Source organism: Penicillium cinerascens (genome assembly GCF_028974065.1).
Source record: "Penicillium cinerascens strain IBT 15544 chromosome Unknown contig_24_segment0_segment0, whole genome shotgun sequence".
Classification (NCBI taxonomy): Eukaryota; Fungi; Ascomycota; class Eurotiomycetes; order Eurotiales; family Aspergillaceae; genus Penicillium; species Penicillium cinerascens.
The window spans coordinates 3,597,736-3,619,825 of record NW_026695290.1 but is presented as its reverse complement, the minus strand read 5'-3'; the positions used below and the strand labels follow the sequence as shown (position 1 = coordinate 3,619,825).

Below are 22,090 nucleotides of genomic sequence, written 5' to 3'. Positions count from 1 at the left end.
AAAACTTCTCTTCTAAGCTAGCATCGTCAAGCAGCTGGTGAGCTAGTCTTGAATCACATCCTTAATGTAAGCTTTCACGCTCCATGGGCCGTTTTCAGCATGCGGTACCACGTAATCACGAGCAAATCGGACATTATCTTCGTTGGTATCGAACAGCTCAAATTCAAACTGTCGCGCGACACGAGCGAGGACTAGGTAGAGCTCCGCATATGCCATACTGGTCAGTGAATTAGTGTTATGTTCGTAAGAGTCAAGTCCAATGACAGATTGTATGAATTAGCGACTTACTTAATGCCAATGCATGCTCTGGTTCCTTTGCTGAAACTGACAATATATCTGGACAAGCGCTCCCCCCTTTCGTTCGCTCGGATCCATCGATCAGGATCAAACTTGTACGGATCGGGAAAAATAGAAGAGTTCATGTGAACAAAATAACTTGCGGTTATCATAGGCGTCTGAAGCTCCGTCGTTAGTCGCAATACCGGTAAATATGTAAGACCAGAAAGGGATTATGCTCGGCTTTAGATCCATTGACTTACTCCTGCTGGTACCACATACTTCCCGTACATTAAATCCTCCTTGGGGGAGACCCTTGGGAGCCTCCAAGAGCCTCCTATAGCCATGCGGAGTGTCTCGTTTATGACGGCCGTCTTCGGTTGTAACACGCACGATCAGTATCCGCTGAGAAAGGCAAAGAAAGTCTTTTAGATCTCACTAGGTAAGGTAGTTGCTCCAACTCGGACCATGTTGGACGGCTGTCCGGGGAAACCATCACTTGCATCAGCTCCGCCCGTAGCTTCTCCAGCACAGGCTTGTTTCTAGTCAAGTGGTAGGCGCCTAAAGCCATAGTGTTTGCAGTGGTTTCTGACCCCGCGCCCAATAGGATCAGCCCTTCCTCACTCAGTCTCTCAATCGTTTTCTCACTTGGAGGTAGGCTTGGGTCAAGTAAGGCGTCGAAAATGGTCTCTCTATCACCTGCTTTAGGGCTTTTATTTTGTTGGACAGTCTCGCTAGACTGCTTATGCAGCCGAGCTCGAAGATATGCCATCACAGATGATTTTGGGTCAATGAGCTGCATTAACCTATGAGGGATGTTGTTCAGTATGGCGCAGAGAGGTGGAAAGAAATACAAAATATGGTTCAAAAGGAAAAGACCACCAAATGCATCTCTCAGATCATTTTCCGGGAATTGGTCTTCAAGGTATCGGTAGCTTGTACCGTAGCAGTAGTGCGTGATTACATCGGCGGTCAATGCAGAGAAGCCATACTCCAGCTTCAAAGGTCTCCCACTCGCATGGACTTCCTTCAATCGATCTGCAAGCTTGTCGGTTTTGTCCTGGATAATGGGCTCTAGCTTCATGACAGATCGCTTTGAAAAGAATTGATTCATCACGGAGCGACGCAGTCGATGATGATCATGAGAAATTGTAGATATCACCGAGAGTGATGCAGATAGCCGTGGAGGATAAGAGGTGTCCTTGTCACGTCTGCTTTTACTACCAGAATATATTTGTTCATAGAAATCCGGGTCATTTATATGAACCTGACGAGGGTTTATGCGGACAATAGGCCCTATAAATCTTGCAGTCAGCATCTGCCAATGACCTGGTATTTCAAGAAAGGCGAACCATATTTTTTGTGCATTTTCTCAACCTCCCAGATAAACTTCCCACCTTTGACCACATCATAATAAAACTCCACGAGATGCGTAGCTGCTGCCAGGCGAGGTCCTGGTATTTTACGCAGTGGATGAAAGCAAAGGCGATAGGTGGTCCTCACGATCAAAAATGAAACGACACCACATAGAATGAGTAATGTGGTACCCATTTCAGCAGCTAAAAGATGTACAGTGGACTAATTTGAAGTGTCTGGTGATAAGGCCGAAGTAGGATCAATCTGCTGGACATTTGTGGCCTTTTCGGATAGAATCCCCATATTTATAATAGGCCAGAGTCTCGGTAATTCCCGATTGCAGATGGATATGAACGGCAGAATTCCCCTACCTCACCATTGCCAGCAGGATTTAGAATTTACCGACACAGTAATACACGGTGCGACTTTGCCGCCCAAAAAGCGCCTGGCTATGAAATAGCCTTTGGGAATACGAAATACCCGTACCTACCTAGGTAGGCGAAGTATTAAGTTCCCAGAACTACCGAGAGCTTAATACTTGAAAGCTCTTATTTGGGTCCGCAATATGATAAAGGTTTAATGTGGGAACTGTTTAAATAATACCCCGCTTCACTTCACATGCAGAATGATTCCAGGTAGTGCGGTTCTAAAATATTCCGGGAGTATTAATGACAGAAGCTTTGAGTTCCGGCACGGCTATGCAACTAAGTTCTGAGATTCTGCTAATGCGTCCGGTACCCGGTTAGTCCACCTACCGGTGTCTCTCGCATGCTAGATTGGAATGACCTCCGGACTTTTGGTCCGTGCCAAATCGCGGGTGCGGGGAAGCAATCGCGACCCTCAAGACTATAACTGTCCCGATTTTCCGGTGCGTGCACATTTTCCATCATCCAACCTCCATACCAAAATGCGATCAAAACGAGCTCTTTGCTTTACCATAATCCTGGGAGTCTTTTACCAAATTTTCCTGAACAACTTTCTCTTCGTTTTTCTAAACATTGGGGGCGTACTTCAACCTCTAGAGGATTTCGGCTATGACTGCCAGCGCATTTACCACCCACTACTCGAGTCCTGCGAGGACCTTTGGCTAGACCAAGCTAGTCGCATTCTATTTGCAGCTTGCGGAGATATGAATAGTCGACAAAATTGGGTTCCAGCGTACGTTATCCGACAATAACTCGAGGATTTCATTGCTTGTTTGATAGAAATGAAATTGACACAATTCCGAGTACCTCAGTGCAAATAGCTTCAATACATCTGGGAGACAAAGAAAAGACCATTTCTCAGTTCTTCACATTGACAAGCTGGAAGAAGATGGTCTTTATGGGTTGCACAAACTCAATATCACCGGCCCCTATCGAGGGGCAAACAGTGAAAATGATCAGGTGCTAGATTTACATGGATTTGCTGCACGCGAAATCAGTGAGAGTCGTTTACAGTTCTTGGTTATCAACCACCGTCCTCCAGTGGATGATATTTCTGCAAGAGTTTTGCCTGACGCAACCGCAATCGGTGCAAATTCCACAATTGAAATTTTTGAGCTTGACCGACGGTCCTCAAATCTCGAGTTTATCAGGACCATTCACGACAAAAGCATTATTGCGCCAAATAATATGGCCGTATCAAAGCAAGGACGATTAATTTTCACGAATGATCACAGCTCTAAAGGTTGGTCTGATGAGTCTTTGGGTGTTTGCTAGGTGTTTTACGTTATCATTATAACTGGGGGCTAACTAGTCTGACTGACAGCTGGTCGGGTAGGTCTGCTTCAACACGTATCATTTAGACGGCTTCACAAGGCTAATCTAGATCCACTCCTCCAGTTCCGCAGGCTTGAGTCTATGTGGGGTACAGGGAATGTTGTATCTTGCGGAATAGAGACTGGGGAGTGCCATATAGCAGCGTCTCGAGGATTCTCCTTCCCAAATGGGGTTGTACAAGGACATGATGGACTACTTTACGTTTCTCATTTCATCACCGGCAAGATTACAGTTCATGAGCTCCGTTCCAATGACTCCCTGATTCAAGTTGACGAGATCAAGCTTGGCATGCCCCTGGATAATTTATCTATCGATGAACAAGGCACCATATTTGTTCCAGGATTTCCTGATATAAGTGCAGTGTTCAAGTCACTGACTCATCCTGGAACGAGAGGGATTCCTTCGACAATTTTTACCATTACGAAAGTTACAGCCTGCAATAAGCCAAAATACCAGGTGAATAAGATACTAGAAGATAGGGAGGGTAGAATTCTCCCATCAACAACGACCGTGATACATGATATTTACACAGGTCGACTGTTTCTGAGTGGCGTTGCTTCCCCTTTCATCACCGTTTGTCAGAAGCGATAATGAATTTTCAGCCGTCACGCAATGAGCCAGAATGATCCGTATGTATTTCACAGTCAGAAGAGTTGGTATTTGTCTCTTGCATCATGCCGGGCGCATACATGTATCTCTGGGTTACTTCCAGTATGATTTGTCATCCTTGATCATCAAATTTCGTCGTCTTGTCCAAGTCAATTTCATTAAAGAGATGAATTAAATCAATCGTAATTGTCCACTCCCTCAACCTCCTTTCCCCCCTGCCAGTCTCGTTTTCCAGTGGATGCGGAAGGTGGCGCAAAATAATGAATTTCGATCCCAGATATTGCGCCATAGTTTACCATTGTCGGTTCAAGCCTTCGCTTGTCAATGCAGCGTTCCCCACAAGATTGCTCGTCACCACTGGAGCCAAATGGAATAAGAGCTGGGGAGAGGGTGTGTTTGACACATCGCAGACGTTCACCGGCCATCATGCTCACCGATTTTAGTCGTTATTTCAAGCGTACGACCAAAAAGCTTTTCGTTAGGTGCCATGACGTTACATACTCTTGCATGGAGTAGTCACTGAAAGATTTGTATATACCTAGGCAATCTTTGTAGAAAGAGTATATTTGTTCAACGATTCTGATATGTGCCCTAGAGCTTGCTTGCCTTTGTATCAATCTTTGGTAGAAGCCGTCGCATTATCTTCCCGCTGGGTGTGCGGGGGATCTTATTAATGAAACACACGCCTCCGGTGAGCCACTTATGAGCAGCAAAACGAGACCTGATCAACTCCTGAATCTCCTCTTCTTTGACCCTCCCCTGTTTTCGAACCACAAACGCTCGTGGGTATTCTCCCCCGTTTCTTCTCTGGTCAGCGTCTTGCGCATGCAGATAATGAATAAGGCTCATGACAGGCTTACATTTTTGCGCCAACCACAGCAGCATCGGTTACATCTGGATGTTGCAGCAAGGTGATCTCAAGTTCAGCGGGGGATACTTGGAGGCCTTTGACTTTAAGCAATTCCTGGTAGAAGTGGAGAGTCAGTCATCTGCGCAAACGGTTCTCATCGTCGCTGTACCTTCATCCTGTCCACGATATAGAATCTGCCCCGATGATCGGCATAGCCAATATCGCCTGTCTTAAACCACATCTGGCCATCTTCGTAGGTTGTGGCAGCTGCCGTTGCTTCGGGTTTGCGATAGTACCCCTTCATCATGTTCGGGCCGGATACCCAGATTTCCCCAACTTCTACATCTGCGGGCGCGGTTCCTTCGTAGCCTTCACCGTCCACAGGCACAATTTTGGCCTTACAGTTGGCATTCAGCCACCCAATAGACCTTCCATCGTCTATATCATCCTGGGCAAATTGAAAGAGAGAACAAGTCGTCTCGGTGAGACCCATACCCTGTTTCACAGTGGCATGCTCACTCAGATATAGGGTTTTCAATGTTCGTCCTATTTCCGGGCTTAGAGGAGCAGATCCCGACACAACCCCCTCGAGAGCCTTTAGGTTGAAAGCTTCTGGATGTGGATACTTGATCACCGTATTGATGATGACGGGTACCATCGTTGCGAACGTTATGCGATAGATGTCAAGGTACCGCAGAAAGTCTGTAACGTCGAACTTGGACATGATAAATACCTTCGCGCCCAGTTGTGCAGCGTTCATGCAATACCAAATTTGCCCCTGGATAGTTAGTTAAAAGTGGTATTTCCATAAGGGTAAAAGGGTTCTGCAGATAAGCACTCACAAATGCATGGTACATGGGTAATGGAGCAATCCAGCGTTCTCCTGAACTATCAATCCGAGCTCTTCTCGCACGTCCCTGGGCTGTATTTGCGACAAGTGATCGTTTGTGGATAATTTGGACACTGTTTGCAATTACGTTATAATGCGATAATTCAACCCCTTTTGGAGTCCCGGTCGTTCTACATTGTAAGTCACTTCAAAGTAAATGCCATGTATATATAGAAAGAGTACTTACCCACTGGAGTAGTTGATGATTGCAGTGGTTTGTTTTGCTTCTTCAATCCCTGTGATCCGGTGCCATTGCCAGACCTTTGCTTCATCTGCGGAGACCCAAAAGTCCATCCAGGGCTTCAATGACCGGACTGGCTCATTGCAATTCTCGTTTGGGTTCAGGAAGAGAAATACCGAGCTTGATGACATGCCCACACTTTGGGCAGCTTCCAAACCCAATGCAGCTTTCGAGGAGTGTACTAGTAGCACCTTCGCGCCTGAATCCTCCAACTGGTATTTAAGCTCTAGTAACGAAAGGTCAGTATCGAAAATTTGTATCAAAGAGAAGGAACAAGATGAATGGAGAGCAGAGCTCACCATTTTTAGATGCTGTCGGCGATATTGCGGTAAACACGCACCGAGCAGCTATCACTGCCCACAGTAGAATTGGGACGAATAGATGGTTTGGAGAACAAAGCATAACCTTATCGTCCGGCTGCAAACCCAAAGTTTGAAGACCACGGGCGATGCGTTTGACGTAGATTTCAGCATCGGCAAGACTATAGCATTCCTTCGGATTATCCGCGTCGAAGTATCGTGGAATGATGCGCGTCGCGGTGGTGCCCCCGGTGAACACCCATGATGGGATGTCGCTCACCGGAATATCTACCGTGTGCGGAGACTCTATGATCTGCGATTGAATTGGCATGGTGGTGAAGTGCGTGAGGAGTCAAATATGGTGTTTCCCACAGTAGGTCTCGCGTAGTACAAAGTGAGAAATAAGAGAGACAGGCTATCCCACTTATGAAGAGTAGCTTCAGCGGACCAATATCTCAATCATTAATAATACTTGAGGATGATACCTATGAATACTTCAGTGATCCCGGAAACAACTAGGATAGCCGCCGGCAATAACCATTCGGCAACTAGGCCACGACAGGCCTCCGGGAAACTAAGTTGGGATCCAGGACGAGGGCCGCAGAGGGATGACGAGCGAAAGGATCTGTAAGGTGGTAGCCAAGTATAGCACTGGAGTCTATCATAGCTAATACGCTATTTTATATACTACATAATGTGCGAACGTATTGCCGAACGTGGGCGGCCCTAAAATCGAGCTCTAAAAGATACTGTCGAGGCGGGGTCGATCCGACTGACGACGAGTAACTCGAATTCCTTAACTCCGCAAACTTGTTTGACATTAGGTTTCCTAGTAACTTGATAGAACCTAACCCTGTGCTCGACTATAGGAAGGCGCTGATGCTGATGTGGACCGCAAAGAGTACGTAGGTGATAGGATACGAGCGTATTTGGACCACCAGACGCTGTTTGGGTGGGGGCGGGAGGCCGGGCCGACAGCTGGGCAATTACCGGGCAATCACGGTCGTCATGTGGGGCGGTCACTATAGCCGAGCTTGGCTGACCACAGTCAAGGTGCGTTTAAAGGAAAAGGAGAGGATAGCAGAGGACACATAGATGAACGGCGAACGAAAGCGGCAGTGGAATACCTTCATTCTAACCGGGAAATCTTATGGTTGAGCTTTGGAGTAAATAGACTAAGTAAGAAGGGAGACGAGAAGAAAAGCACGTAACTAGTCAACTAATGGCGCTTTTGCGCGCGAGTCAACAGTTTACGATTTCCTGTTCCCTGCTTTTCTTTTCTTGAGACGGTTCCCATAGACATAGATCGAGTCAAGTCTGAACATGTGCAGTGCAATGCAAATGTTGTCCACATAAATAAACTCTGCTACATTTTGTTGAAGTTCCAGAAGAAACTTTGTCGCATTGATACAGGTAATTCGGGTAACGACTGGGAGCTCGGCTTCTTCAGGAATGGCTACTTGGTATTATCCTTCTTACCATTTGCTATATGGCAGTTTCCAGCTCCTGAAATCTAACCCCCGGCTAACTCGGTTAATTTTCTACACGGTTTCGGTACTGGCAGCCTAGACATATATCAATCGGTTACCAGTCATCTAATTAACATTCCTATAAAATCAATCTCTCTCAAGAGCCCCGTACTGAAGCAGACGTTCCATTATCAATATCTGAGTGAGGTTCATTGCCATTTAGATTTAAGGAGCGACCAATCACATATGCTTGAGCATGAGCCTATTGTCAAAAGTGTTCGCTGTGACTGGGGGAGCATCCGGAATGGGCGCAGCAACATGCCGTCTGCTGGCCGAAAGAGGGGCCGGTGCGATATGTGTAGGTGATGTGGTCTCGAAGGGATTCGGAGCGCTTCAAGAGTCAATCGCCGCCATCAATCCATCTGTCAAGGTTCGTTGCAAGATTCTGGACGTGGCGTCGTCAACTTCGGTAGATGAGTGGATCAACGATATCATAAGTACATTCGGGGAGCTTCACGGGGTTGCAAATATTGCCGGGCTGCCCCAAGCTATTGGAGAAAGAGGGGTACCGGCGATCCTCGAAGAAACTGATGAGGAATGGCGTCGGATTCTAGGTGTCAATTTGAATGGCATTTTTTACTGCACGAGATCGGAAATTAAGGCGATGAAGAGCCTTCCCACTGCAAACAGAGCTATTGTGAATGTGTCGAGCATGGCTTCATTACAGCACAACCCAGATGTCTATGCGTATCGCACCTCGAAGGCTGCATGCTCTCATTTCACTACAAGCGTGGCAAAGGATACAACGAGTCTTGGTATTCGGATAAACTGCGTTTCACCTGGTGTGCCTTCCCTGCTCCCCTTGGTCATATATTAGACACAAAGCGCTTACATTGTATCAGGAGTAACTGATACCCCTATGTTGGGGAGCTTTATTCGCAGCTCCGATCAAGTTCGAGAAGGATGGATCAAGAAAGGTTGGAATTTCATGAGCGCTGAGGATGTGGCGCGTGTTGTTGTTTGGCTCCTTGGTGACGATTCCATCCCGGTTTTTGGGTCGAACATCAATGTCGGAGCGGGTCTTCCGTAAAGGGGTATATTTCGAGGAACCGGCAGTTTTTGTTCGACAGTCAAGTGCTTTTCTTTTCTTTTTTCTTTTTTTTTTCTCTTGGCAAACTCATTTTGGATAGAATAAGGCCTCAATGACAATTGTTTTATTCCCAAATACGAATGCTACTGAAATGGAAAATTTGCTCTCCGAAACGTCTTCCTCTACCTAAAAACGAGGAGACAGAAGGACTGATCAAGTCTAAGAAGGGAAAGGAGTCCATTAATGGTCGATTTAAGCAACAATGGCCCTTGCAGCGTACATATGGTAGGTGAACCTGCGGATAGTGGGAATGTACTAAGATAGACGGACCCTAACCAAACAGGTATTCACTGAAATCCCTCGCGAGCTCAATGGGTAATATGAATAACCTTTAGTATTCTCTATGCATCAAACTACGGTCTTCTGCAACATACGGCAGTAGCCCTGAAATCGGTGACTGTCCCCGATAAAGGAACCGGTTTCCGCTCAAGTGACGTTGGCTCGATCTAGTCATCCCGGCTTGTTGGCGGCCCACACTTTGATTACCATATAGCCGAAAGGCGTAAGGCTTAAATACCACCGCGGTTCCACAAGTCAAATTACTACAAAAATCAAATAAAGTCAACTGAACATAATGCTACCTAAGACGGAGTCAGACTCACTGGAAGGTGACGCTGCCACACATGGACTGCGGGAAAATGTGCGATACATTACTGGCATGGATGCCGCTGGCAATAGCGTTATTCTGGCGTCTCCAAGCCTAAGGTTTCATGACCGCGGAGGCTACGCAATCACCGCCATCTACAACCTGGAAAAAATACCGGCAAATATCGAAAATAACAGCGATATAACATACTATATGGCTTCTCAAGAGCCCACCCCTGCCAATCAATACAGTCCCACCTCCTTCCAACTCGTCATCCCAGGCGGTGCGAACTTTGTCCAGGGAGATTTTGGTCCATCCGCATGCTCTGCGTGGCACAGGACATTATCGGTAGACTTTGTTACGGTGGTACAGGGTGAGTTAGTCTTGGAAGTTGGAGACGATTGCGCGAATGCCAGCCAGGTGTCTTTGCAAACGGGTGTAAGTTAAAATCCTCCAATACATTATCTGTATACTTAATTGACCTCATTATTGTATATGCAGGACTCAACAGTACAAAGGGGAACCATGCACAGATGGCTGAACCCGTCATCTAAAGCTCCGGCTCGTTTTGTGGCAACCTTACTTGCATCTGTCCCTCTCAAGGTGGGGGATCGCATCATACAGCATACCTGGGTTTCTGGAAAACTACCGAGCCCTGAAAGCAAATGAAGAATTGGGCGTGTTTAAATGGCCTTTGGCAATTCAAAAGGGCAAACGCCCATTAGCATTAACATGGCCCTGGTCATTTAACTGAGCTACTATATTTTAAGACCTTTATCCCTGTTGTATGTATCTCTAAAATGAGTATCAGACGACCGGCTTCGCATAATCCAGTGGAATCACACATTCGGACATACAGTTAAGATACATGGTTGTAATCATCCCCAGCACTCATGCAAGGGACCCGCCATCCACTGCCCACACAGCACCTGTGACAAAAGTGCTCTCTGGTCCTAACAAGAAAACAATTACGCTACTAAGCTCCGATACATCAGCTGCACGTTGCATAGGACGGAACGCACTTGGCCGCTTCATGTTCCCAAAAGCCTCGGTAGCCTGAGTGAGAAGTTCAGTGTTCGTCGGACCCCTGTAGTTGCAGTAAGTAATTGATTTTTGGAGCGAAGCCTAATATTCACATACGGCAAAATGGCATTCACACGGATGTCTCGGGAGCCCCCTTCAATTGCTGCACTTTTCGTCAAGCCAACTACCGCATGTTTGCTGGCAGGGTACATAGCGCCCTTATTGTACCCGCGCGCCGAAGCCACACTTCCGAGATTGACAATACTAGACCCAGGCTCAAGAAAGCCGGGGACCATCGACTCCGCCAGCAAGTTGAACGTTCCACGAACATTGACGTCCATCACAAAATCATACTCTTCCGAGGAGATTTCCCAAAGCTCTCTGAGCCCGAAACTCTTGCCGGCTGTCCCGGCAATGTTTGCGACGCCATCGACCCGGCCAAATCGGCTCTTGGTGGCTTCCAGAAAATCCCTGACTTGTGCTCGATTGGTAACATCTAGTGGGTGTATCAAAACTCGCGACTTTTCAGTCTCAGTCAGGCAATCATATGCGCTGCGTAAATTCTTTTCACGGATATCGCAAATACCGACGGCCGCACCGCGTGAGAGAAGAGCTTTGGCTGTGGATAGGCCTATTCCGGCTGCTGCGCCTGTAAGACAGAAGACTTTATTTGTGAAATGGGCGGCCATTTTTTCTTGGTCTTTCGTTTTCACTCTCTTTTCCTTTTTAGACGTGGGCTGTTCAGGAAGACGGTACGTTGTAAATTTGTCTCCAGAAGTTTGACGGAAATAGGGCCTTAAATGCAGCACTAATGCTCCGCCCTGAATGCCGGGGTCGTTGCCGGACAGACCGCACCAGCGGTCTGGCTTGCTTCTATCGAAAGACAATGGCTTTAGGACATATCGAAATACAATGGCTTTAGGACATATCGAAATACATTATTACCGGAGATTTGTCTACCCAGAAAGTGTCACCCAATCAGAAAGTTCGAGATAAGCTCTGTGGGGCTTGTGTCTAACGGCGGGCAGGGTAGCGGAATTGTCGCTACTCACCGGCAATTCGGCTATGTAAAGCAACAAACTAATTTCCCCGCCAGTAAACTTGACCAAACCATCTCTTCAAGACAAGGATATCGTGTCGTCAGGCAGGAATGATCTTTGTTAAGATTCGGCTTTCAAATCCAAGAGTATATATGAATCGGACGTCACTGCCATCCATGAAATGGATTTTCTCAATGGATGAATGTGTTGATCCAACATTCCACTTTTTCCATAGAGCGCTTTTCTTTCATCCTACATATCATGAATCAGGCTCCTGTGGGTAGAGCTAACTGTATAATCATGCTCCGATTGTTTGGTTCTCTGCGAATCTTCCAACAATTTACAGTACTCACGTAAATGAAAGTAGAATAATCATATATTACAGGAATCACACCCTCGTCTCGCGGAATAAAGTAAATTTTCAGTAGGTTTGCCCCGAAATCGTGGAAATCGTGGAAAATTATATAAGAACAGAAAGTAGAGGTGTGAAATCACTTATCACGTCATTCGCCGGCAAAGGCGAGGTAGTCAAAGAAATCCTCACCTAGTTTCTCATTGTTTTCATCGTTCTGTTCTGTAAGCTTCGGCAATCCCTCTTCGATGTTACTCAAAGTGTTCACACTGGGGGGGAAAGAGACCGTTTCCCAAATTCCTTGATCCTCTATTTCATATGATTGTCCGGAGTCTGAAAGTCTCTGGTCAACCATTTCATATGGTTGCTCGGACTCAGGATTTTTTAGCGGGGGATTCTGTCCTACCCTTTCACCCTGGTGAGGTACAGGCAGTGGGGAAGAAGTGTCTTTGCCGTCAATTAACAGAAATCGATCAGCTGATATCAAGCTATCCAGATAGAGGTAAAGTTCCACGTAGGTTTGCGGACTCTTCTCAAATATGTCGGAGAAGGAAGCGCCACTGTATCTCATCGCTATATCGACCATTTTGGGCCTGAAGAAACATAGTGTTTGCCCTATAAGAACAGAGAGACGTTTTGTGTCGAAGCGATGGCTGTATAACTGATTGAGTCCCTTAAGCAGCCCAAAATTCTGTGCATTGCGATATCGATCGGCTGGTGTTGACGAAAGGATAACGTTCATTCCCCATAGAATCAGAGGGAACACTGTACATGCCATACTGATGCAGCCTGTCAGCAACAATATTGGAGCTCTAAATAAGATAAAAGGTGAACTGTACGCGCTAGCAGGAAGATATCTTGCCATGTTCGCATCAGCGAGGTCCTTAAAACTTTCTGTTATGTCGGTCACAGCGTCACAGAGTTCTGCGTTATATGACTTCATCGTTGCCCGTAAGAATTCCGGCAACTCGTAGTCTGCAGTTAGACGGTTGGCATGGTTGCATAGAGCCATTCGAGCCGATCTATCTCCAGTTAGTGTGAGTGACATATGTCTTGCGGATATGACATACTGGTAATACATTGAAACCAGAGATAAGAAGAGTCTTGCAGAAGGGTGGGCATAGTCTCCGCCATATTCAGTGCAGGTAGTAAACTCAAAATACCAGGCGGAGAGTCCTAGTTGAAGCTGCATCATTTCTTCAAATATGACGTGATTCTCAGCAAAATCGCCTTTGGTTGAGTTGGTTCGCTCGGGGTACACCGTAGTTAGGAGGTCAGTTGCGACACGGGAGAAATCACATTGCGCAATGAAGATACTACAAAGCGCCTTTTTTGTTTTATAGTCGTAGACCTCCGAGTGACTTATTTCCTTTTCGAAGTCATCCAGGGAGAGTTTTCTTTTTATAAAGGGGAAGTCCTCAAGTCTGATTTGGACGGGCCGACGCATTCCTAAGGAAATCACTCGGTCGCGGGCCAAACAGCACCACCAGAGTTTTTTCAGAATCAGAATTCTCTGATTAACTGAGGACCTAGAAGAGCTAGATCGATCGGTGTTTCCAACCTTCGCGTATTTGATAGCGATGGAGAGCCAGGACGAGTTGCACATTGCGTCGGTATCCGAATTGTGAAAGCTTAATAGTAATGCGGCTTGCGATTTGGATATAAAATTAGATTCATTTCCATGGAAAAAAGAAGCTAAATCGGATTAGCGTCACAGCAATTAGACATATCGTCGACTTAAGGACCAGTGAATACCCTACCCTTGTCTTGTAGTAGAGATTGTTCCGTAGAGAAAGAGGCGAAGAAAATCCATACTCGTTGGCGACACTACTTGGTATGAACTAGGTATTGTTTCAGCAGATATCAACATACTTATTTGCTTTTGTTTTTTGTACGTACTGGCGCTGCTGAAAATAGCATGGCACGGAGCAGGAGTAGAGAAAACTGCCCTTGAAACTTTCTTGGTCGGCGATATATGTTCCAGAACCTCCATTCATCGATAAAAGGAAGGCAGGGATGAACATAACGGAAATAATGATTGATTAAGCATTCAAGCATAGACTCATCCGGTAAATGTAAGCTGCCTTCGGAATCGAGAAAACAAACCTCGGACTCCGGAATGGACCCAAGTTGGGATGAATCAAGGAACGAGTAAAATGCGAATGGCAAATTTTTGAAGTCAGGAGGACCTATAAGCTATATTAGGTACCTTCTCTCGGTAGTATCATGCTAGACGATACGATTTTTATTCCTAATACTAGGGCGGGCATACTCGGTTCAGCTTGAATTGCAAATCCTGTAGGGGTGGTTTCAGCTTCCACGGCGTTTTCTTTCAACCCGCACATGACCTTGTTTCTCTTCTTCCAGGTCGTTGGCCGGAGCCCAGGCTTTGGCTTCGGGGACCGCTTGAGGCACTCAACATCATCGAGGCGGCAATTTGTGCAAGGAAACCCGTGGACCATTGCATCACAACGAACCTTGCGTGCATGACAATATTCACAAGCTACTGCAGCACGTCTAATGCGTGGTCTCTCGGCCAGACTGGGCGAAATTTGAGGAGGCATTTGGAGGAGTACGGATATAACAAAGAGGGTTGTCTCGCATCTAGCTCAATGATCAGGAAAGAACATGGAATTGAGCTTGGGAAAAACGGATTTTGAAATTGCTGTTGATTATGGCTTACATGAATCTAAATACAATTGTATGCATGGTATCTCCACCATTTGATGTATTGTGGGGATTGGCAACGGTTGCAGTGCCGGACCGGTAAAAGCACGTTCTTATAGCCGCTGTCGGTTATGCCGACCCATTATTAATCCGACCCTGCCTTTTGACGATCATGCTTACTCAATACAAGTAGAGTTTTGATCTCGGTAATACCATGAATGATTCAAGTGAAGTAATGTACCAGAGGAAGGGATGCTACCTCATTGGTATAGTAATAGTTATCAACTCTTGTCCGCAGGCAAAGGGTAGACATGGATATAAGATGTTGCTCCAAAGACCAACTACGGCAGGAGAAAAGCTTGAGGGGCTCACGTAATTGATATCGTGGACATATCATCTCAATTTTGTAACTGGCTGTATTGGAGCAAACTATTCAATTTATAATAAAGACGCTATTTAGAGGGCATCTTTAGCCCACCAGGAAGTCAAAAAGACGACTTGTTCAACTCTTAAAACAACACTCAACAAGAAGAATATTGACTCCACAGGGGGCCGCTTCGATTCATTTCATCTCAAAGTGCTCATAGCCGTTCGCCGCTACCTCTTCACAGCGCCGGCGGAATTCGATGTTGTTGCCAAAGTAACGAATAACTCTTCTTTGGCTCTTTCCAGGGCGATTCGAGTTATATCCAGTCATCCAAGAGTTTACCTTTGCAGAAAGGGGTATTTTGGTGCAATCAAAAACATGCTGTGTCCACATCTTTTCACCCTCTACATCAGGGTTGACATAGGTGATCCCATGGTCCTGCAGGTATTTCATGAACCTCGAAACCCATTCGACGGCATATTCAATGACGTGAGGAATATTACCAGTTGCTTGGTGAGGGCCCAGGATATTGAACATGTTTGGGAACCCGGGGACAGCAAAGCCGAGATAGGTCCTGGGGCCATGCTCCCAACATTCTTTGAGACTCAACCCTCCTTGTCCAAAGTATTCGATCTCCTCGTATGATCCAGTAAGGGCATCAAATCCTGTTGCGTAGATCAGAACATCGAGTTCAACATTTTCGGTTGTGGTTTTGACGCTAGTCTCCGTGATCCGCTCAATAGGTGTCTCGAGGAGATCGACTAGCTTCACGTGCGGCTTGTTGAAAAGCTCATAATACCCATTCTCTAAGGGTACTCTTCTCGTTCCGAAGCCATGGCTCTTTGGAATAAGTTTCTCTGCAACAGCCGGGTCATTAACGCGAGCCCGAACCTTCCTCGACATCCATTCACTGTAAAGGTCGTTGGCTTCCTGGTTGGTGAAGATATCCTTGAAGTTGCCAACCCATTTGACCAAGCCTCTTTGATTGTAATGGCTCTCCCATACAGCCTCGCATTCTTCTTTCGGTAATTTCAAGGCTTCTCGGGGGTCTGGTTGATACATAAAACCCATCGGACTTGCCTTGCAAGCTCTGATTATATCCGGGTATCGCTCCCGAATCGACTCCATTTCCTCCTGATCAATATTGCTATTTCGAAGCGGAGCGGTCCAATTTGCCGTCCGTTGAAACACAGTCAGTTGTTTTGCAGTCTTTGCAACTTCCTGGATTGTTTGGATACCAGTAGCACCGGTACCAATGACACCAACTCGCTTTCCAGCCAGCGGAACAGGATCATCTGGCCAACGAGATGTATGATAGGCAATTCCTTTAAAATCTGCCACGCCGGGGATATCCGGAAGGGTTGGGGTGGTAAGAGGACCCAGGCAGTTTATGAGAAATCTAGACGTGTATATCCTTTTTGTGGAGTCGGTCAAAGTCCATGAGCGCGTTGCGCTATCGTAGCGAGCAGATTTGACCTCGGTTTCGAGCTGGAAGTTTGGGCGAATATCAAATTTGTCCACAATGTAGTTGATGTAATTCAATGTGTCTGGCTGTGCGGAGAAATGTTCTTTCCAATTCCACTCGTCTAGCAACTCTTTCGAAAAGGTGAACATATAGGTGTAGCTTTCAGAGTCGAACCGTGCCCCTGGGTACTTGTTCCAATACCAGACGCCCCCTACTTCAGGTGCACGTTCAATGACTTTGACCCGGAGTCCTAGACGTTTAAGGGATATCACAGTATATATGCCTGCCAAGCCTGCTCCGATAACCAAAACATCGGCGTCCAGGTTGGCGTTGTCCTCGGGCATTTTGAATGCCTCGCTCGCTTCTCCAATATTGACAAGATGAAAATTGAATGAAAATGAAAGAGTTTCAATGAGATCTTGAGGTTTGACAGCTCCTCGTCAACTTGTGGCCAATCAAGCCCTTTTATCTATAAGTGGAAAATGATCATTACAGTGCTATCATAAATGTTGACGGTTCTCGGGTCTAAAGAGTTCGGCCATGGAACTCGCTCGGCAACACGCGTCATGTGGCTTACTAAAGCTTATCGTTCGGCTAAACCAATTATGCATTATCTCTCGAGATGCTGGGCTGCGGCTTTCTTTGTCTGGGTATAGAATAGCCGGCTCTTTAACCGGGACGGTACCAAAGTTGACATTTGACTGGGAATGTAATAAACTTGACATGGTGGAGCCATCATTGAACGAAAGCTTAGGCTCATTGTTCGACCTAGTCGTTCTAAATCTTCAGTGTCAACAGAGCAGTCGTTTACTTTTCGACCGTTACGGTGTATAGCCGTAACCGGGTAGCAGACCAAGGAAAATGCGCAAACCAGCCAAGCAAATTAAGAACCGCTTCAAATATCCAGCCCACTTTGTTGATCTTCGACCTATCCAGCATTTCGTGTCTTTTGTGGCAATTGCGTTTCAACATGGCTCTCTCTTATGATCCAGAATGGCTTGAGATAGCTAAACCGGCATTAGATCAAGCCCAAGCAATCAAGCCTGCTATCCACGATGTGGGAGCTAGACGAGCCAAATTCGAAGGGCTAATGAGCAGAGGACAGCAGTCGATTCATCTGCCTGACAACATCGAATACATCGTGCACCATGTTCCGGTCGCAGGTGGCCACGAGATTGATATCCACCATGTCCGCAATACGAACGTATTGGGCGATGATCCCAGTCCTGTGATCCTTCACATTCACGGTGGCGGGTATTTCAGCTTTCAAGCTATACATAGCGTGCCAGCTCTGGCACACTATGTTTCCTCTACCGGAGTCGCAATGATTACCATCAATTACCGCCTTGCTCCCGAGAATCCCTTCCCAACTCCGCTTGAGGATTGCTGGTCAGTTCTGATGTGGGTCCACCATCATGCTCCAGAACTGTGTGTTGACCGCAGTCGTATTGCCGTGATGGGGGAAAGTGCCGGAGGTGGATTGGCTGCAGGCCTTACCCTCCTCGCAAGAGACCGTGGTTTGATGCCCAAACTGGCAAAACACCTTTTGATCTATCCAATGCTCGATGATAGGATCTGTAGCGACTATACGGGGGGGCTCTGTTTCTTTGACCTCGATGATGCCATCACAGGGTGGGCTGCCTATCTCGGGAAGGATATGGGAACAGATCGAGTTTCACCATACGCCGCGCCAGCGCGAGCAAAAACTGTGGATAGCCTCCCGCGTCTTTATCTCGAGTGTCCACAATTGGACATTTTACTACCAGAGAATCTGCGCTATGTTCAGATGTTTGTGGAGGCAAAAATACCTACCGAGTTCCACTTGCTCGAGGGGTTACCGCATGGCTTCATCAGCCTTGCGCCGACCGCAACGGCCAGCAAAACCGCGATTGAAACCCGAATGAGGGCCATGAAAACGATTTAGGCATGGGCGACCCATTTTAGTCAAACATGTTTCCAGGGCATGCACTGTTCCTTCGTGTACCCCAGTATTCAGTCGTTCGTAGCTCAATCCTACATCTCCATCTCTCTCGCTCTGCTCCTATTCAATTTTGAAATTTCGAAGTATGTTGTTCTGGAAATAAGGCGTAGAAACACGGATCTTTCGGTACGCTGGTTAATTCTATCTTATAGGGATTGGTGCTGTGCAATACATTTTATTTAAGTTTTGCTCAAGTGAGACAAATTTGGGCCAACTTGTACAAAAATATTAGAAAAGTCTTAAATCAGCACTGGAGGATATCTGGCTAGAGTTCTTCCGGAATATCCCGCTATGAGAAACGGTAGTTTCAACGAGCCAAAAGTTAGTCTGAAAAAGTGTGCCCCAGCGGGACGTACATACGGACGCAGTTTAATCCGCACATCAGCAACCCAGTTAATAGTCGGGTTTTCTAGTTCTACTGCAAAATAAATTGACGAAAGTTAATCTGCCTTACTTCACTAAACTACAGGCAAAACGAACAATTGACTTAATGAGTCTTCCAGATCCGTGTACTAGAATATAATTTTGCCTGCTAGTCAACTGAGTGGCCAAAATCGGCGAGAAATTTCCAACGGATGGCTTGCTTGAGTCCGTTACTTTTCCAGGAATCTATGCTCTTCTCTGGGAAAAGCCATCTCATGCCAAGATCATCCTTTTCTTCAAATATAGACAGCGCATGATTGTCATGAGCGAGAACAACAAAGACATTATCCTTGGCGTCGAGTTCTGCGATGCCTTCCAATGTCGAAAGACACTGTTTGTAATCATGCGTGTAATCCTTTGCGGGTTGAAAGAAGGGTGCAGTGTGACCATCGCAAGCCACCTAACTCAACTGATGATCCGGGGAGAGCGGTGGAAAAAGTGGAGCGTGAGACGAGGGCCGAAATTCTCCAGGGTGATGAGCGCATTCCTAAGAACAATGTGTTATTCACTATACATGCTGCTTTCAGAAGGCTCGGTAGTTCCCTTACTCCAGCCATGAGAACATATGAGTCGCCTAGTACCCTAGCAAGCCCACACAGATGGCCCACTGCATGGCCCGGGGTATGGAGGACAAAAATGCTCCCATCTCCGAACCAGTCGAGAGCTTTGAATTGGCCGATTTGCAAGGTGTCATTTGTCTCCCCAAAATCAAGCTCCACCAGCTCCCGTCCTTCCCAGTCGCTGGCCAAAACAGGTGCATCCGGTTCGTTAGGATATCCATTGCCGACCGCCGCCGTGGATCCAGGCCCAACAATTAACTCTGTACTTGCCGGAAACAAAGCCGGATTTCCAACATGATCAAAATGAAAATGTGACCAGGTTATGGCTTGCACATCGGGTAGCCGAATGTTATTCTCGAAGAGCACTTCGGAGACGTCCCTTGAAGTGGAGAGATGCCAATCGTGAACGAGTTTATGAATAGCATCGACCACGGTCGGGGCTAGCTTTTCAAAACCTTGGCGAACCGAGAGATCAAATACCACCTTCTGCCCTGATGCGTGACTGATTAAGAAGCAGAAGGAAGGGCCCTTAAGTCGGTTGAAGCCGCAGACCTTCGGCTGCACAAACTGCTCTGCCGGTATGTCGATCCTGGTGCCGCTTACTTGGCAGATTATTAATTAAAATATTTTGGAATACCATAGAGAGGGCATAGGAATACGTACGAATCAACCACATGAACCGACACCGTCTGAAACGATTGTGGAATACTCAATTGGTCACTCGCGGGATTGTTGGAATCTGTTTTATTTTCCATACTATTGGGAAATGTGAAGAGAGGGGAGATGTATATAGAAGAGTATGCCAATTTGTGTGATATGTCTGTGCTGGGCAATATTACGGCTCTCCAAGACTGAGTCGTTGGGGGAGTTAGTTCTTGTAGTAACCACTTCGCGCGAAGCGCCACAATTGCAGTCCGAGGTTTGACTCCCTCAAATTCACTAAGTAGTGGATCTCTCTACGCGCGGTAAATTTAACTTAATCTTATTTGTAAGTCTGACGTAATGGTTGACGTAGTACAAGGTTTATCCAGTCAACGGGAAGGGTATGCGGACAGATTGTCCCCTAGACACTAACGGTTATCATTAAATTATCCCGTGTAACATAAGTCTTTCACCGACAGCGATTGGGGAAATTCTGCCGATCTTAACCAAGCCGACGATGAATACGTCATTTTCAGGATCACTAGCTACGAGCTATTACCGCCACCGATCATCAATTGAACAAGACACTGAACTATGTGTGTCGGTCATAACCTTTCTTCTTATCCCGCCAGTGAAAACTCCTGTGTCAGTTCTCCTATTAACTGCTTTTAACGCGGGCACAGCAGACTTCCTGACACTGTAGCCCTTAGGCCTCGAAAAATAAAACAAGTCACTTGCCAATTACACCCTACGCTCACATAGGCAAGTCTATATGGCTTGTATTATTTGCAGCGAAAAGTCAAATGCAATCAACCTATTCTTTTATATCTTGCTCTTTTCAAAGCCTTCACCAAACTCCAAAACCAGCTTCCCAAACTGTTTTCCATTTCGCATGTCGGTGAAGAGGGATTCTATGGCGTCAAGATCGTCCAAGCCTGTTTGTAAGATTCTCGAAATCACGGGCCGAATTTTGTGAGCCTTGACGAACTCGACCATCTGGCGAAATTCTTTGCGGGAACCCATGGTCGAGCCACGCACATCGATATTCTTGATAACAGCCTGCATCGGAAAAGGCATCTTCGGAGAAACGGTCATTCCATAGAGCGAAAGAACACCGCCGGCCTGAAAATATTAGACTTTTATTTTGGCATTTCATGTGGACATGCGAAATTAAGTCCAAACGCACCTTAAGTGACTTTGCAGACCTTCCAATTGAATCTCCTTCGGCGCCATCAATGACTGCGTCAAAGTGCGGCCTATCAGGGCTGAGCATTGCTAGGAGCATTTTATCCCAATTGCCTTTTTTGTAGTTGACACCACCCTTGGCACCCATCCGAACGGCCTGCTGAATCTTTTCCTCGCTGGAACTGGTGACGTAGACATCTGCACCTCTCACAATAGCAAACTGCATTACCATCAGTGCAACGCCACCACCAATGCCTGTAACCAACACGACAGCACCTTTTCGGCAGTTATTCATCCCGGCTTTCGTCATCAATGCTCTCCAGGCAGTCAATCCAGCCAAAGGCAGTGCAGCCGCCTCCGCATCTATAAGATGGTCAGGAGCTATTTCGACATCTCTTTCGTGAATTGTGATGTATTCCTGGAATGTCCCTTTCCGGTAGTGTCTTGTTCCTCCCATAACAGCGTAGCCCTCTTTACTATCGGGTCCCTCAATGGCATCTTTCCAGCCCTTTCCGGGATTGAGAATGACCCGCTGTCCAACCCATTTTTGCAACGCAGGGTCCCGGGACCCTACCGAAATAACAATTCCAGCACCGTCCGAACCGATAGTGACATCGAATGTGACACCGGCATTGAGCCGTTGCCGAATAAAAACGTCTCGATGATTAAGGGCAGAAGCTCTCAGCTGTACAAGAAGTTCTCCTTCCTGCGGGATGGGGTTGGGGATGTTGCGTAAAGAGAGTGGATAATAAACACTATACCTGGCTTTCCAGGGGTGTCTCCACTGAGGCCAATGAATATGGCTTTTCCCATAATAACAGGTGAAATTGTAGGTTGCAACTTTTTATTGAATACACATTCGATCAAGATAATACCCAAGCTGTGCGGGGTTTCATAAGT

At 46.5% G+C, this 22,090-nt stretch overlaps 11 protein-coding genes across 11 annotated transcripts; 4 read left to right on the top strand and 7 right to left on the bottom strand.

Moving 5' to 3' along the window:
- Positions 1–42: 42 nt before the first annotated feature.
- N7498_004473 (cytochrome P450) lies at positions 43–1,827 on the bottom strand (the record flags this gene model as incomplete). The annotated part of the gene is made up of 5 exons (XM_058451535.1): positions 43–217; positions 289–455; positions 540–650; positions 716–1,605; positions 1,629–1,827. The coding sequence occupies 5 exons, from the start codon at positions 1,825–1,827 to the stop codon at positions 43–45; spliced, it is 1,542 nt and encodes a 513-aa protein (XP_058310997.1).
- Positions 1,828–2,539: 712 nt separating this feature from the next.
- On the top strand, positions 2,540–3,983 carry N7498_004472 (uncharacterized protein; the record flags this gene model as incomplete). Its single annotated transcript, XM_058451534.1, has 3 exons — positions 2,540–2,790; positions 2,870–3,321; positions 3,382–3,983. 3 exons carry the CDS (start codon positions 2,540–2,542, stop codon positions 3,981–3,983), a joined length of 1,305 nt encoding a protein of 434 aa, XP_058310996.1.
- An 874-nt stretch (positions 3,984–4,857) lies between these two features.
- N7498_004471 (uncharacterized protein) lies at positions 4,858–6,611 on the bottom strand (the record flags this gene model as incomplete). Its single annotated transcript, XM_058451533.1, has 5 exons — positions 4,858–4,965; positions 5,021–5,629; positions 5,694–5,814; positions 5,928–6,207; positions 6,281–6,611. 5 exons carry the CDS (start codon positions 6,609–6,611, stop codon positions 4,858–4,860), a joined length of 1,449 nt encoding a protein of 482 aa, XP_058310995.1.
- Positions 6,612–8,053: 1,442 nt separating this feature from the next.
- fgaDH (chanoclavine-I dehydrogenase easD) lies at positions 8,054–8,839 on the top strand (the record flags this gene model as incomplete). Its single annotated transcript, XM_058451532.1, has 2 exons — positions 8,054–8,591; positions 8,652–8,839. The coding sequence occupies 2 exons, from the start codon at positions 8,054–8,056 to the stop codon at positions 8,837–8,839; spliced, it is 726 nt and encodes a 241-aa protein (XP_058310994.1).
- A 634-nt stretch (positions 8,840–9,473) lies between these two features.
- On the top strand, positions 9,474–9,932 carry N7498_004469 (uncharacterized protein; the record flags this gene model as incomplete). Its single annotated transcript, XM_058451531.1, has 1 exon — positions 9,474–9,932. The coding sequence occupies one exon, from the start codon at positions 9,474–9,476 to the stop codon at positions 9,930–9,932; it is 459 nt and encodes a 152-aa protein (XP_058310993.1).
- Positions 9,933–10,376: 444 nt separating this feature from the next.
- Positions 10,377–11,197, bottom strand: N7498_004468 (SDR family NAD(P)-dependent oxidoreductase; the record flags this gene model as incomplete). Its single annotated transcript, XM_058451530.1, has 2 exons — positions 10,377–10,572; positions 10,626–11,197. The coding sequence occupies 2 exons, from the start codon at positions 11,195–11,197 to the stop codon at positions 10,377–10,379; spliced, it is 768 nt and encodes a 255-aa protein (XP_058310992.1).
- An 854-nt stretch (positions 11,198–12,051) lies between these two features.
- Positions 12,052–13,506, bottom strand: N7498_004467 (fungal specific transcription factor domain-containing protein; the record flags this gene model as incomplete). Its single annotated transcript, XM_058451529.1, has 3 exons — positions 12,052–12,679; positions 12,740–12,922; positions 12,971–13,506. The coding sequence occupies 3 exons, from the start codon at positions 13,504–13,506 to the stop codon at positions 12,052–12,054; spliced, it is 1,347 nt and encodes a 448-aa protein (XP_058310991.1).
- Positions 13,507–15,129: 1,623 nt separating this feature from the next.
- Positions 15,130–16,743, bottom strand: N7498_004466 (flavin-containing monooxygenase; the record flags this gene model as incomplete). The annotated part of the gene is made up of 1 exon (XM_058451528.1): positions 15,130–16,743. The coding sequence occupies one exon, from the start codon at positions 16,741–16,743 to the stop codon at positions 15,130–15,132; it is 1,614 nt and encodes a 537-aa protein (XP_058310990.1).
- Positions 16,744–17,369: 626 nt separating this feature from the next.
- N7498_004465 (alpha/beta hydrolase) lies at positions 17,370–18,323 on the top strand (the record flags this gene model as incomplete). The annotated part of the gene is made up of 1 exon (XM_058451527.1): positions 17,370–18,323. The coding sequence occupies one exon, from the start codon at positions 17,370–17,372 to the stop codon at positions 18,321–18,323; it is 954 nt and encodes a 317-aa protein (XP_058310989.1).
- Positions 18,324–18,912: 589 nt separating this feature from the next.
- Positions 18,913–19,963, bottom strand: N7498_004464 (MBL fold metallo-hydrolase; the record flags this gene model as incomplete). The annotated part of the gene is made up of 2 exons (XM_058451526.1): positions 18,913–19,203; positions 19,352–19,963. Coding segments are annotated over 2 exons (903 nt in total), but the record flags the coding sequence as incomplete, so codon positions are not given.
- Positions 19,964–20,827: 864 nt separating this feature from the next.
- N7498_004463 (uncharacterized protein) lies at positions 20,828–22,003 on the bottom strand (the record flags this gene model as incomplete). The annotated part of the gene is made up of 3 exons (XM_058451525.1): positions 20,828–21,127; positions 21,192–21,896; positions 21,947–22,003. 3 exons carry the CDS (start codon positions 22,001–22,003, stop codon positions 20,828–20,830), a joined length of 1,062 nt encoding a protein of 353 aa, XP_058310987.1.
- Between the last annotated feature and the right edge of the window lie 87 nt (positions 22,004–22,090).